Source organism: Aptenodytes patagonicus, chromosome 16, assembly GCF_965638725.1.
Source record: "Aptenodytes patagonicus chromosome 16, bAptPat1.pri.cur, whole genome shotgun sequence".
NCBI lineage: Eukaryota > Metazoa > Chordata > Aves > Sphenisciformes > Spheniscidae > Aptenodytes > Aptenodytes patagonicus.
The window spans coordinates 6,761,015-6,774,822 of NC_134964.1; the positions used below are offsets into that span (position 1 = coordinate 6,761,015).

Sequence of the window (13,808 nt, forward strand, 5' to 3'; positions counted from 1 at the left end):
TCCCGCCGCCCATTGGTTTTTTGCGGGGCCGGGCCGAGCTCTCTGCCCCTCCCCGGAGCCCCGGAGCTGCTTCTGGATGGGCCCTGCACGTTGTTCCCCCCCCCCCCCCCAGCCCTGCGCCGCTGCTGCGTGCCATGCACGGTTGCCCGTCCCTCCAGCCCTGCGCCGCGCCGCTCCCGCCTGGCTGCATGGGCCGCACGTCACCGCGGCCCCTGGGCTCTGCCGCCCGGCGCCGGTGCATGCATGCGGGGTGCCCGTGGGGAACGCGGGAGCGTCCGCACCACCGGCCCTGCGTGCTCCTGCACGGCTGCGCCGGGTCCGGCAGCAGGAGACATGGCCGGGGCCGTGCCGTTGCAGAGCACCCCAAGCGTGGAGGCACCCTTGGGGGGGGGGGGGGGGGCAAGAGAGGACCCCGAGGAAAGGCTGCAGTGGCAGAGGCAGGGGCTGCGGGCAGGGCACCGCCTGTCCCTGCGCGGGGAGATCTTCCTCCGGCCAAGGGCACGGTTAGGGGTGCGGCGAGGAGGCTGCGACCTGGGTGCTGGCACCCCGGCCCGGCAGGGTCCCCAAGCCCCTCTGCCTGCCCGGCTGGAGCCGATCTCCCGGGAGCGGGCACGTGCCCCGCACGTTTTGGTGCTTCGTCTTCCCGGGAGCTGCCGAACCCTCTCGGAAAGGAGACGAGGCCGCTGGGCAAGAGTCAGGGCGGGTCAGTCCTCGGCCGGGCTGGAGCAACCCCCTGCTCTTCCCGGCCACCCCGGCACCACCGCGGTGGGAACCCCGGGCCGGTGCGACCCCGCTGCCACCTCTGCACGGCCCATCCCGGGGCTCTGTGGCACGGCACGGCACGGCGTGGCACAACGCGGGCGGCTCAGCCTCCTGGCGCTCAGGGCAGGCGGGTTTCCAGCTGGCCGCGGCTTTGCCGGCGTGTCGCAAGGCTGTCTGCGACCAAGGGTCGTGTTTGCAGGTGCGGAGGGAAGAGGCGGCTCAGCGCCGCCGTCACCTCCGCTCCCAGCCTGGGGACGTCGTCCCCCTGCCCCGTGCTCCGGGGAGGTTTCTGCGGGTGGGGGGCGGCAGGGGCCGCGGAGCCACAGCCGCTCTGGGGTCCCGAGGAAAAAGGAAGGAACTTAACTCCCATTAACTGTCCCATTGTATCGGCCGTGGTAATAATCGGGTTTGCTAATGCAATTGCTGCTGCGATGCGAAAATCCTACTGGAAAATGTATTAGAGCAATTATCCGTCTCACTCCACAGCCGGGTGTAGCATTAATATTCAATTTTGATGTGGAAGTCCTATTATGTTAATGACTTTGGTGACAAAAGTCGTTAATGTAAGACTTTTCCTTTATGGCGCGGCATTAGCCGGGGTGAATACCACCGCGACACCGGTGCGCCTGGCGGGATTGATCGGTGCACGCCGCCAGGGCGGCAGGCCGGGGCCGTGGGGCCGCGGGGGAAGCCAGGCCGGGCCCCCTCCCCTGGCTCCGCACGGGCCCTCACGTCTCGGGCTGAGCAGCCCCTTTCCCCGGTGCGCGGTGCTGCCGGTGCAGGGGACGGCCGGTGCATGAGGCCACGCGGGAGGGCTGTGCCGGGGGCATGCCGGCAGTGGGGACACAGCGACAGCGGGGTGTGCCGGGGCCCCGAGGAGGGCGCAGGGCGGATTAGCCACGCTGCAGCGCATCCGGCAGCGGCACTCCCTCTGCCGCAGATGCCCTCCTTTGTTCTCTCCCCGAGCCAGGGGAGATGCACCGGTGCTTCCCCGCCTGCCGGAGACCGCGGTGGTGCCGGCCTGGGGATCGCCGGCATCCCTGCCTCCCCTGATGACACCGGGGCTGCCCCCCTGCCTGGCTGCTGCGGTGCTGCTGCCCACGGTTTGGGAAGCATCATAGGCAGGCCTGGACGGATGGACGGATGGACAGACGGACGGCTCCTCCTCGGGCTGTGGCGGAGACGCTCGGGCAGCCGGCCCCGGAGCCGCAGGCTGGTGGCAGGGGGACACGGGGAGGGGGACGAGAAGCACAGCCAGAGCCCGGCAAACCCAGCGGAGGGGGCAAGCACCCGTCGATCTAGTTATCACTGGCCACCGCCGCGGCTCCCAGACGGGAACGGCAGCGCCGTGGCCGGCGCGAGGCTGAGCCCCCGCCATGACAGACAGCGTCCTGCAGCGCTGGAGGGGATTGGAACCGTCAAACACGGGAGCCAGGAGCTGCCTGTGATGGTAAAAACGACCGTGACCTTCACCTTTCCAGCAAAGGGCTCGTCTCAAGCAGCCGTGCTCACCGCCGCCAGCCTGGGAGTGACTTAACGCGCCAGCTTTGCCGCGAGCGCGGCCCGGCAGCGGGCAGCCCTACGGCACGGGCACACGGCCAGCCTGGTGCTGGGGCCGGTTGGGAAGCAGGAAATTTCTCACGGCCGAGGAGGGGCCGGCGGTTCCTGGACACAACCCAGGCGCGGGCTGGGATTTCCGGGTGGCCCTTTCTGGGCCCCTCGGGAAGCTCCCGCCCGGCGCAGCCACCACGGCAGCTCCCTGCACCCCCCCGTGCGGTGTACGCTCGGCACAGCCGCGTCCCCAGCACATGGCTTGGCACACGGCTGTAAGTCCTGGCCCTGGGGATCCGTGCGTGCTGCCCATCCGTGCTGCACGAGGGGGGCTGCAGGCGGTTGGGCTTTGCTGCCCAGATCCCCCCCGCCCCAACACCATGGTCCCCACGGACCCGTCCGCAGTGAACGAGTGGGGCCACAGGCGTCTCGAGCACAGCGTAGCCCTGATGCCACCTCTGCTGCCGCCTCTGCTCGGGGCCAGCCCTGACCCACAACACATCCGGGACGGAGCCTGAGGGACCCGGCCGGGGCCGGGCCCCCCCCCCCCCGGGCATGGTGGGGTCTGCCGGGGCAGGAAGGTGCCGAGCCGGTGCCAGCACAGGGGGTCCGGCATTGATAGTGCGTGGCCGGGCACGTCTCCTTGGGGCTGCTGGGGACACGGCACCCTCCCGGGGACACCACAGCACCCTCCCGGGGACATGGCACCCTCCCGGGGACACCACAGCACCCTCCCGGGGACACGGCCGGGTGCTGAGGGTGCCCGGAGCACTGTGCCCCTGGGACAGACAGGCGGGGCCGGGCAGGTCCCCGCCGGCAGCGCAGCCCAGCAGGGTGGGAGCACCCCAGCCCGGCTGCAGGGTGCAGGGCCCGGGGGTGCCGTGGGAGGGGCGCCACGGCCACATCCCCACCCGCGGGGAGCGGCTCCGGGTGGGCGGGGGGGGGGGGGCTCGGTCTTCCCGGGAGAGGGGGACGCCTGAAGGTGAAGGGAGCGGCGGGGCCGGGGCCGGGACCCGACACGTCCCGGGGCTGCTCGGCGGCCCCGGGCCCGGCGGCGGCGGCGGCTCCGCGCGCACGTGGCCGGGCCGGGCCATAGGCAGCCGCCCCGCCCCTCCCCTCCCCCCGCGCGCCCATTGGCCCGCCCCTCCCCCTCCCGCGTGCCCATTGGCCCCGGCGCCCTCCACAAACAAAGGCCCGCGCCCGCGGGGGGCCCGGCGCGCCGCTCTGATTGGCGGAGCCGCGGCGAGGGGGCGGGACGAAGGGGGGCGGGATGGACCCGCGCAGGCCCCTCCCTCCGAGCCGCGCCAGATGCCTTATAAGGGGCGGGGCGGGGCGCGCCCATTCATGCGCGGAGGGGAGGGGCGGTCCCGGCGCGTGGCTCTGCCCGCGCTCGCGGCGCGCGCTGCGGGGGGGGCGGGGCTCGGTCCCACGGTGCAGCGCGGGTGGGTGCGGGAGAGACCGGCCCGGTACGGCAAGGCTCGGCTCGGTGGGTACGGTACGGTAGGCGCGGGTGTGGCGGGCGCCAGGGCTCGCGTGGGACGGGCGGGCGCGGTTGGCCCGTGTGATGCGCGTCCTGCGTGTGCGTGGCTACGTGTCGGCGCGTAGATCCCTGTGCAGCACCTGCGTGGGCCCCCGCGGGTGTGTCCACGGTGCTGCGGCACCTGCGTGCACCCGCGCGCCCGTCTTGTGCGTTGCACGAACACGCGTGTGCGCGGCTGTGCCTCCCCTGCGCGCGCCCACGCGTGTGTTGTGCTGGGGGGGGGGGCGCGGCCGGCGCCGGGTTCGGCCCGTGCAGCCCCCCCCCCCCGGCCGGGGCCCTGCATTGCCCCAGCCCACGGGGGTCAGCCGACCCGGGCAGCACCGGCTTCCCCACGGCCTGGGGACACCCGCCCCAAAATCCGCCCCACGGCGAGCACCCGGCTGCGGGGCCCCGCGGCCGCCCCACGGCTCCTGCGCCGGGACCTTGGGGTGACATCGCGGGGGGGGGGGGACGGCCACCACAGCCTCTCGCCTCCCCCCAGGAGGGTTTGTGCTTGTTTAACCCACGCCGCTTCCCTCCTGGATAAACCGCCCGGATAAATCGGGTCCCTCTCCTCCATTTTCCTACTGGTCACCATAAATTTCTTTACGTTTCCGATCTGCCAGGTATTCGCGTGACACACGGCGGCTTCCAGCCTGCGCCGGAGATACGGATTGAACTTTAGTCTCCCAGCAATTAAGGTGCCTGAAACTGCACTTCATTAATGGTTGTTATGCAATAAAACCGATAAAACTGCCCTTATTTGCAATATAAAAACGCAATTTGTTTTAATTTATGTTTTTAAATACTTGCCGGGTTGCTCCTGGGCTCTGCCAGGCATCTGTCATCGGGGCCGGCTGCGGCGGGGAGCAGAGCGGCCCTGGCCTGCTCGGCGGTGGGTGCTGGCCCCCCCCCCCCCCCAGGGAGGGGGGACACCGGGTGCTGATCCTCGGGTGCGCCCGCCTCTGGGCTGTGGCGTGGGTGGGCTCTGCCTTGGCAGCCTGGGAAGGGGGTTCCCGTTCCTCCAGGACCCTGTGGTGGGGGAGCCCCCCCCACCCTGCCGTCCCCTTGCTGTGCCCCCCTTGCCCCAGGGAAGCTGCCTGGCAGGGAAGGGAGGGCAGGGATGCCCCTGGGGGGCCTCACGGTCCTGGGGAAGAGGTGCCCCACGCTGCGGGTGGTTCACGCGAGCCCCACGGCACACTGTGGCACAGAGCCGAACCCGGGAGCTGCGGCCGAGGTGAATTCTTGCAGAGACGAATACCAGCCGTGAGCAAGGAAGGGACGGTGGGATGGTGGGGCTGGGGTGGGGGCTCCCGCTCCCGCATCCCACCAGACGGAGACGAACCTGCCTCTTTTCCTGGGACGACATCACCCGTGAGAATTGCAAATCTGCCTCTGCAGGGCTCCGCTCAGGCAGGTGCGTGTGTGCAAGCATGCATGTGCGCATACAAGCACACGTGTGCACGTGCATGGAGGTGCGTGCACCCCCGCGGAGCAGCATCAGACAAAGCAGCGGCCCCCGCCCAGCCCCGGCTGCTGCCGGACCTCCTGGGGGGGGGGGTGGGGGGGGTGTTTGCATTTTCATAAAACAGCGTGGGATCCCCAGCCGGCCCTAAGCCACCTTTTCTAATTACAGTAATTGTGGCTCCGGCAGCCCTCCGGGGCTGTTTATTCTCCGTGGCTCCAAATCCGGGCGGGAGGAATCTGGGCCATCGGGCAGGACTGGGAAGGGCTCTGAGCCGCAGGGGCTTCCCGGCAGCTCCTGCGGTGGAGACGCTGCCGCCGGCTCCGCTCCTCTCTGGTGCTAACAAAACAAACGGGGCCTTGCTTTGCCCTTTGCCGGCTCCCAGGAGCCAGCCGGAGGTGCAATGCCCCACGCTGTACCGGCTGAACGGGGCTGGGGGTCCCCGGTGCAGCCCCCCTGCTCCCATCCCCATCCCAGTGGCACCCCCTTGCCCTGGTCCCGCTGCTTGTGCCGGTGGCTGGCCCGTGCTCCCCGGGGGTGCAGGGGACTTCGACGCTTTCCGGGGAATTTTGCACTTGCTCACGGCAGGTTTGCGGTGGGGAAACGGCCCCGGTGCTGCTGGGGAGGGTCTGGCCACGACTGGGATCCCGACGGACGGATGGACAGAGATCCCGGCTCTTGCTGGAGGCAGGATTTGGCCCTGGGCTGTTAGTAACGGCCGAGCAGCTGAAGGCAGCTGGGGAGCTGGAGAGAACCGTGGGTCCCTCGGGAACGGGCGCGGACACAGACACGGACACGCCCCGGGAGCAGCGGAGCAGGAGGAGGAGATGGTGCGGGGTGGGAGCTGCCGCTCCCCGGGCTGCTGGGGGGGATAAATAAATAAAATAACCCGAGGAGGAGGCAGCGGCAAGCACGCGGCTGCTGCAATATCGGGCGGTTATTGCGAGCAATAAATATATTTGCTGGCTCACAGGGAGCCCTTTGGGCTGGTAGTAATTGCCCTTCGCAGTGGCTCCCGCCGGCGGCTGCAGGATGCCCCCCCCCGGTGCCACGGCCAGCTCTGTTTTCCTTCATTTTAGTCCTTGTTTGTCTAATTATTTCATCCCTTTCACAGCCCATCCCCTTTCCCGTTTGCTGAGCAGCAGTGCGTTGAGCCCCCGTTGATTTGGGGGGAAGGAGGCGGATTGGCTGGGGTGGGAGCCCTTGTCCTCCCCCCCCAACAAGGTGCACGGTGATGGCGGTGAAGGGGAGCGATGGGGGCTCGCCCCGGCTGAGCCTGGCACCATGGGGAGGACTGGGACTCCCCAGGACCCTGCACACCGTGAGGCTCCTGGCACCTGACTTGGGGTACCGCCCCGGTGCCAGCCTGGGCATCCCGGTCGCGCACCCCCCCCTCCCCCCCCCAGCGCCATGCACGGTGCAGCCGGCGCCGTGTCCCCTCAGGGTCTGGAGAGCACCCCTACCCCACGGCACTGCGAAGGGACACCGGCGGCCGGGCACCAGGCCACAGGCCACCGCAGGCACCCACCGGAGGAATGGGCTATTTTTGGAGGGGACACACGTGCCAACGGTGTTCCCGGGGGCAGGACGGAGACCACCCGGCACGGGCAGGGGCTGCCCCGGGGGGCTGGAGGCAGCACCGGCCCTGGGTTTGCCCCGGGAAGGGGCAGCTGCCTGTCCCTGCCTGCGGTGCCGTGGCGAGCGGTGGCCAGCCCACGGCGTGGGGCCACGTGCGATCCATTTATTCGGTAGCCGGGAGCTGATGGGTTGCAGGCGAGCGGCCACAGGTGGTTTGGATTGCGGCGGGGCTGGGGACATGGCGATTGGAAACACATTGTCCCGGCGGCACCGCGCGGGGAGCCGGCCAGCACCCGAGCTGTCCCCAGCCTGTCCCAGTGACCCACGCCGGCGGCTCCGCTCGTGCCGGTGACCCTGTGTCGGCGCCAGCCGCGCCGGCGAGCGCTGGCGCAGAGGAGCCAGGGCCACTGTGCCCCCCGCCGCACCGTGCCCCTGGGCCGGCGCTCGCTCACCCACGCTGGTGACAGGGTTGGGGTCCGCAGGGGTGGCAGAGCGGGAGCTGCTCCCCCCGGCATCCCCGTCCCACGGCACAGGGGCTCGCAGCTGGCCGGCTCTCACCGCTTGCCGGGGCTCCTGGCTGCCGGTGGCCGCTCGGCACGCGGAGAAGCCACCTGAGCCCTTTTTCTGCCAGCGCTGAGTTAGGGGCCATGTAACGCTAATTGGATAAACATGATTTCCCCTCTAACTCGCTGCAGATGTCCCCTCCGCGCGGGAGCAAGGTGCTCTCCCTTCCCTTCCCGGCCGGCGGCTGCCACGGGCGCCTGGCCGCGGCTCTGCCCTTCCCGGTGGGTGCTCGGGCACCCATGGGTGGGAGGTGCCCAGCCCTAGCCCCACATCGGCACCCCCGGCCCATGGCAACGGGCGGGTGCCGGGGCAGGGCTGTGGGGTGCTCCTGGCCTCGTAGCGTGCACGCACGTGTGTGCGCACATGTGCACGCGTGCACTCATGTCTGTGTGTTTGCACAAGTGTACGGGGGTGCCTGCAGACGCGGGCGTGCGGGTGTGCGTGTGCATTTGCAGACGCGTGCGGGGTGAGTGCCTGTTTGCGCCCCGCTGCACGCCGGCCCCCCTTGCAGGGACAGCCCCAGGGATGGCCTTGTGCGGGGGGCTGGGGCCGTGGCAGCTGTTGGGGGGGGACGCGTGGGCCTCGCTGCGTGTTCCTGGGGGTACAGGGGAACCCCCACAGCACACAGGGGTTCCCCTCCGCTGCAGCCCCCCGTCCTGTGCCTGCGTGCTGCGGGCCATGGCCGGGTACCGCGTCCCGTGTGCGGATACCACGTCCCATACCCGGCCACCACGTCCCACGCCCGGGTGCTGCGGGCCACGACCGGGACTCCCCCAAACCGGGGCAGCGACAGCCCCGAGGGGACCCCGTCCCCGTCCCCGTCCCCCCCCAGGGACACGCAGGGACGCGCGGGCACGGCCCGGGCGCAGGAGGCAGAGAAACGCAGCCGGCCCCGCCGCCGCCGGCCCCCCGAGCCCGTGCGGCACCTGGAGGGAATTAGGCAGGCGTGTTCACCTCCCTGCAAACCTTTTGTAGAGCAAATTCCTGCGGTTACCCATTGCAATTGCTGCAAATTATACAAGCGCCGTGTGTTTCGTTCCAACAGCAGCGCGCAGTTGGCGTGCGCCGCCCCGACCTGCCGCTGTGCGTGGCCCCGGGGGAGCCGCCCGGAGCCCCCCGCGCCCTGCCTTTTATTTTCTTTCTTTTTCTTTTTTCTCTTCTCCTGCTCGGGGGATGGAGAGCAAGCGGGTGGGCGGGCAGGGCCGGGGGGAGATGCCTGCGGCGGGCAGGGAGCCCCCGGGGTGCTGGGTGAGCGGCCGCCGTGACCGTGCGGGTGGCCGGTGGAGGTTGGCACCCGTGGCGTGCGGTCACGGCAGGGGGGATCAGGGTGCAGCACCCACAGCTGGTTATCTGCACACCACGAGGTCCCCCCGGGAAGAGGAACCTCGGGGTGCCCGGACACCCCCCCCCCCCCCCCCGAGAACAGGCTGACGGGGGGTACCCCGCTGCGACCAGACAGACCCAGGGCCACTCTGGAATCGGGGACCGCTCCGGCCGGGATGGTGACCAGACCTCCTGTGTGCATTGCATGTGCACAGCTGGATGCATGCCCAGATGTGCCCCCTGCCCCGATGCCACCGCTGCCGCAAGGGCTACACGTGCACAGCGCGGCTCACGCGGTGCCGCAGGCCGGAGAGGTTTTGGTGGGTGCCGGTGGCGGGGGGCGGGGGGGGTGGTGTTTGCCGGCCAGGCGAACAGCGATGCAGAGCACGGCGTGGGGAAGGGGCCTCGGCCCTCTGCAGAGCCTTGGGACCCTGGGGTGCAAGGTTTGGAGCAACCCCCCCCCCCCGCCGCGAAAGCCGCCGAGCCTGCGGCATGCGTCTGCGTGCGCGCAGGTGCCGTGCATGCAGGTGCGTGCATGCAGGTGCACGTGCGCATGCAGGTGCACGCCTGCGTGCCCGTGTGTGTGTGTGGTGTGTGGGGGGGGTGCCCGGCTCTCGGGGGGTGCCCCCGGGCGGGGGGGGGGGGGACACGGGACACCCCGGCTTCACTCCCGCTCCGGTTCTCCCAGGAGCAGCGGGCACGGTCCTCCAAGACGGCAGGAGTAGCCCGCTCGGCGCCGCTCCGCCCCGCCCGTCTCGCTGCCCGGCCCCCTCGACTTCCCGGAAGCGCCAGCGGAGCAGCGGAACCCGGAAGTGCCGCTGTGGCCGGTGCCGGGGCCGGCGGCGGGGGCGGGTCGGGGCGGGTCCGGTCCCGCCATGGCGGGCACAGGCGGCTGAGGGGTCAGCTGGGGGCGCGGGAGGCGGCTGCCAGCCGGGTCCCGCGCCGCAGGGACGCCCCCGCCGCGGGCCATGGCGGCGGCGGCGGCGGCAGCGGGCTCCAACTGGGGCCTGATCATGAACGTGGTGAACAGCATCGTGGGGGTGAGCGTGCTCACCGTGCCCTTCTGCTTTCGGCAGGTGAGACCTCCGCCGCCCCCCACCCCCCCGGGCCGCCCTCCCGCCGCCGGACCCCCCCTCCCACCCCCACCTCCCCCTCCGGTGCTGGGGACGCTTCTCCCGGGGCGGCGGGTCCGGCCGCTCGGCCCCTCGTCGCCGTCTCCGGCAGAGGCCGGCGGGGTCGGGTACCCGCGGGTCTCGCCGAACCGAGTGGGAAGGGGGGGGGGGTGTGTGCCTGTGTGTCTCCTGCCGGTGTCCCCGTCGCGCTGGGCCCGGTGAGAGGCGCCGGGAGGGTCGGGGGAGGCGTCGGGGCCCCCCGCTGGTTCCCCCCGCAGGGAGAGCCCGGTGCGGGTGCAGGGCTGGGAGCCGGGCGGGTCGGTGCGTGTTCTCGTCAGCTTAAAGCCCCGAGGGGCTCCTTGGCGCGGCGTCTGCCCGAAGGCCGGGCTTTGGGTGAGGGGCTGGGGAGGGCGGTCGGAGGCCGCACCTGCACGTTTGCCCCCGGTCCTAATTCGGAGAGTGGTTCAGTGTTTTGTGGTGGTTGGTAGAGGACGGTCAGCGAAGGAAGCACTGAAGACTGAGATCGGGTGTCTCTCGTACCAAACTACGTGTTTTTCTTTGTCGTGAGGTCTCCAAGTAATCATTTCTGCCTTTCTTGTGAGGAGAAGGGGGGGGGGGGGAATCAAAGAACGTATCCGCGTGGTAAGCGCGGGTCAGCTCGGAGGCGTTTGCAAACCGGCTGTTGAGCCCTTGTGCTGAGCTGTGCCCCCGCTCCCCCTCTCCAGGAGCTGCCGCCATCCCTACGGCCACACCAGATTTAAATACAGCAGAAAAAAGGGCAGCTGTGATTAAGATCTGGCATCGCTTGTCCCTGTGTAAAGTCACCTGCTTAAAAAGTGTCCGGTGATTAACATCCCCCGCTGCAAACGCATGAACCGGCGAGGCAGGACAGCGCTGGTAGTGAACTTGGTAATTAGCTCACGCTGTCAAGTAGTTGTTATTAAGTAAGTTTACGGCAGAGTTTGCACCTCGGGATTAGGAGTGGTCTTTGCTCTGTGTGAACCCACTGACGGCGCTGGGGGATGAACGAGGGGAGCTGTGGAAGTTCTGCTCCGCAAACGGCTCCCAGTTCACTCTTCGGTGCTGAAAGTGGTGCAGCTGGAACCTGTGGGAAACGGGTGGCTGCTCTGTGTCATCCTCCGGCTGCGGAGAGAGTAAAATTGCGCCCGTGCGTCGTGTCTCTCCCGGCTGCTCTGAAGTCGAGGGAACTCCCTTAACAGGCAAAAGTGTGGCTGGCAATATGCGAGGGAGCCCAAAGGTGTTAAGGGACGACGATAGGCTGTGCGGAATGACTGACTTTCCATCTCGCGCTTGTCTTCCCCCCCCTCCCCCCCTTCTCCCGTTTCAGTGTGGCATTGTCCTGGGAGCTCTGCTGCTGATTTTCTGTTCTTGGATGACTCATCAATCCTGCATGTTCCTGGTGAAATCGGCCAATCTCAGCAAGCGCAGGACCTACCCCGGCCTCGGTGAGAATTTTCAGCTCTACGGCTTGGTTTTGTGTTTTTTTTTTTAACTGCGGTTTTGCTTTGACCTCTTAATTTACAACTTTCCTACTGATATTGTTGGAATAGCGAATGGCTTCTTGATGTAGTTTTCAATTTGCGTTTTGTTCCTCTGTCAGTCTCTTCCCCCCTGCCCCATGTCCCCTGGGGAACGCGAGGGTTTAATTCTGCTCTTGACAGTGAAGTTAATAGGCGCAGAATTGTTTTGACCCTGCAGGGCAGGGGAGGAGATGCAGCGCTGACTGATCAAAACCCAAGTTTTCGGGAGCTGGCGTAGCGGGTGTCTGGTGTAAATTATTGGTCTCGGCACGAAAGCCGCGAGCTTCCCCACCCAGTGTGCTGCCGAGGACATCGGGTTCTGCCAGCGGAGAGCCTGGCATGGAGCTCGGGCTGCCTGGATCCGAGCTGTGTGCGCGTTTATGGCAGAGCAGAGAGGAAACAGCGCGCGGGGTTCCAAGCGGCCAAGAAAATAAAAACATCTGCAAGATTCATGTGTGGGTTTTTGGCAGAGCCTGCCAGCCCTCTTCCTCGGAGCTCGTCGCCTCTGCGCTGGCGCCAGGGTTGGCCTCTGCCTGTGACCTCTGTTCTGATTCTGACCGACTTGGGGGGCAGGAGGAGGTGGTCGGGTTCCAGTCCTCTCCGTTGGCGTGTGAAATGACAGGAAAAGTCGTCTTTTACTCGGTTTCCCTCATTTCTCTGGGGGAGGAGAGAGTTGGCTGGCATTGCCGTTGGTAAAAGAGCTAAAGAAACGCGTGGCTCGCTCGCTGACCGTCTTGTTGACAGATGGGTTTCCTCTGTCCTCGGAGTGCCCGAGCTGCTGCTACCGGGCTGCACGTCTTGGCTTCTGCCAAGTTATATCTGCTAGAAACGGAAAAGATCGTGAAGTTCTGTGGTCTCGGAGGTTGTGCCTGTGATGCTGGAGGGCAGGGGGAGCCCCCAGGTAGCGTCCGACTTGTCCCCGCCGCTCCCAGCCCAGCTGCCCGGGTTGCCTCTCCCTGCCCCCTTACAACACGTCTTTGTGTGCCGCTTCCCCGAAGAACAGAGAGTCCCCTCCGCCTTGGAGCCTCTCCCGGGAAGAAGGGATCCTCTGCACTTTCTGAAGCCAAGGGGCTCGAATACACAGAGGGCCAGTAATGCTTCTAAACTTCCTGGCACGCAAACGTTGGCGCTGAAAGAAATGCCTCTGCCCTGGGAGAGGTGCCACCGGGAGGGACAGCCCTGAGAGGAAAGGCAGCGCTCCTATAATGCATCCTAATGCGTCAAGGTTGAGCAGCTCCACACAGACAGCCTTTGTCACCGTGGGCTTGTGCCCTGGTACATCTGCGAGAGATCCTGGCAGCCCCTGCAGCTGATTCTGTGGGAGGCTTTGGCAGTGCTGAAAGATGTAAGAAAGTTTTGCAAATTAACTTCAGTCAGCCAGTCCCTTCCGGAGGAACATTGAGAGCGATCGTTACCGCTACAAAAGAGCCAGGGTCGTAACAGGCTGATGTCTAGCCCAGACGTCTTCGCTCGGCAGCGCTCTGTGCCTGGAGGGGTTGGGAATTAAAAATATTTTGCTCTTCGCTGCTGTTCTCCTGCACCGCGTGGAAGGGAAGGGCCTTCGGCAGATGTGTGGACAAGAAGGGAAAAGGGATGCAGTTCCCAGACGGACTTTAACCAGGAGATGAGTTAATGCCTCCCCTCACAGCTGCTGAAAGCGGCCTTGGGTCTTTGCAGCCTACCTGTGCTGGGTACCGACCCCGTCAGCAGCACGCTGCGCCCCCGGGAGGCAGCTCGGCTCTGCTCCCTGCAGAGAGAGAAGTGCTGGAACACAGGTTGCCCATTCCAGTAACCACACTTGCTTTAAAAGGGCTTTTCTAATTACTGAGCAGATTCAGCTCTGCCCGGCTTGTTAGGCATCTAGAGATCCCATTCCGAAGATGCTCGACTGTACGATTTATTTTACAGTCATCATCTCCTTCCTCCTTGAGAAGATAAAGGATCCCAATTTTCCCAGTGTCCCCAGATGGGGATATCTGGCATAACGTTTGAAAGCTTGTTCTCATTAGAACATCACTTCAGAACAGCCAAGGAGACTGGCTGTTTCTCGGCACCTCTGGCCTAGGCTGTCGCCGGCAGCTGTAGCTGTTATCTGGAGGCACCTACCTCTGCATGACGTAAAAAAGGAGCTCGCAGGAGCGGTGCGGCGGCAGCAGTCCTTCTGGAGGTGGGCTCGTTAATGACCCAGTCTCCAGGAGGGATGTTTTCCTCTCGCCGGTTCCTCTCTCTCTCATCCCTGGCCCTTTGACCGTGTGACTGAAACCCCCCAAGGGCTGTTGCCTTTTCCCCTTATTGTTGCGAGTTCCCAAACGAGGTGAGAGCTGGAGGCCGAAGCGGTGCGGCCGCTCTTCGCACTCGGGCAGCACGCCTGGTGGCGGCTGTTCCACCCGGTC

The 13,808-nt window shown here is 67.0% G+C and overlaps 1 protein-coding gene and 1 long non-coding RNA gene across 2 annotated transcripts in view; both read left to right on the forward strand.

Annotated features, from left to right (window-relative positions):
- Positions 1-3,733: 3,733 nt before the first annotated feature.
- On the forward strand, positions 3,734-4,590 carry LOC143167888 (uncharacterized). Its single transcript, XR_012996621.1, has 2 exons — positions 3,734-3,799; positions 4,459-4,590. It is a non-coding gene; the product is annotated as an uncharacterized LOC143167888 (long non-coding RNA).
- Positions 4,591-9,714: 5,124 nt separating this feature from the next.
- Positions 9,715-13,808, forward strand: part of SLC38A10 (solute carrier family 38 member 10) — a 38,766-nt gene continuing 34,672 nt past the window's right edge. The window contains exons 1-2 of the mRNA XM_076353423.1: positions 9,715-9,838; positions 11,223-11,340. Coding sequence (XP_076209538.1) covers positions 9,731-9,838; positions 11,223-11,340 — 226 coding nt within the window. The 5' untranslated portion in view covers positions 9,715-9,730. The remainder of the gene's footprint in view (positions 9,839-11,222; positions 11,341-13,808) is intronic.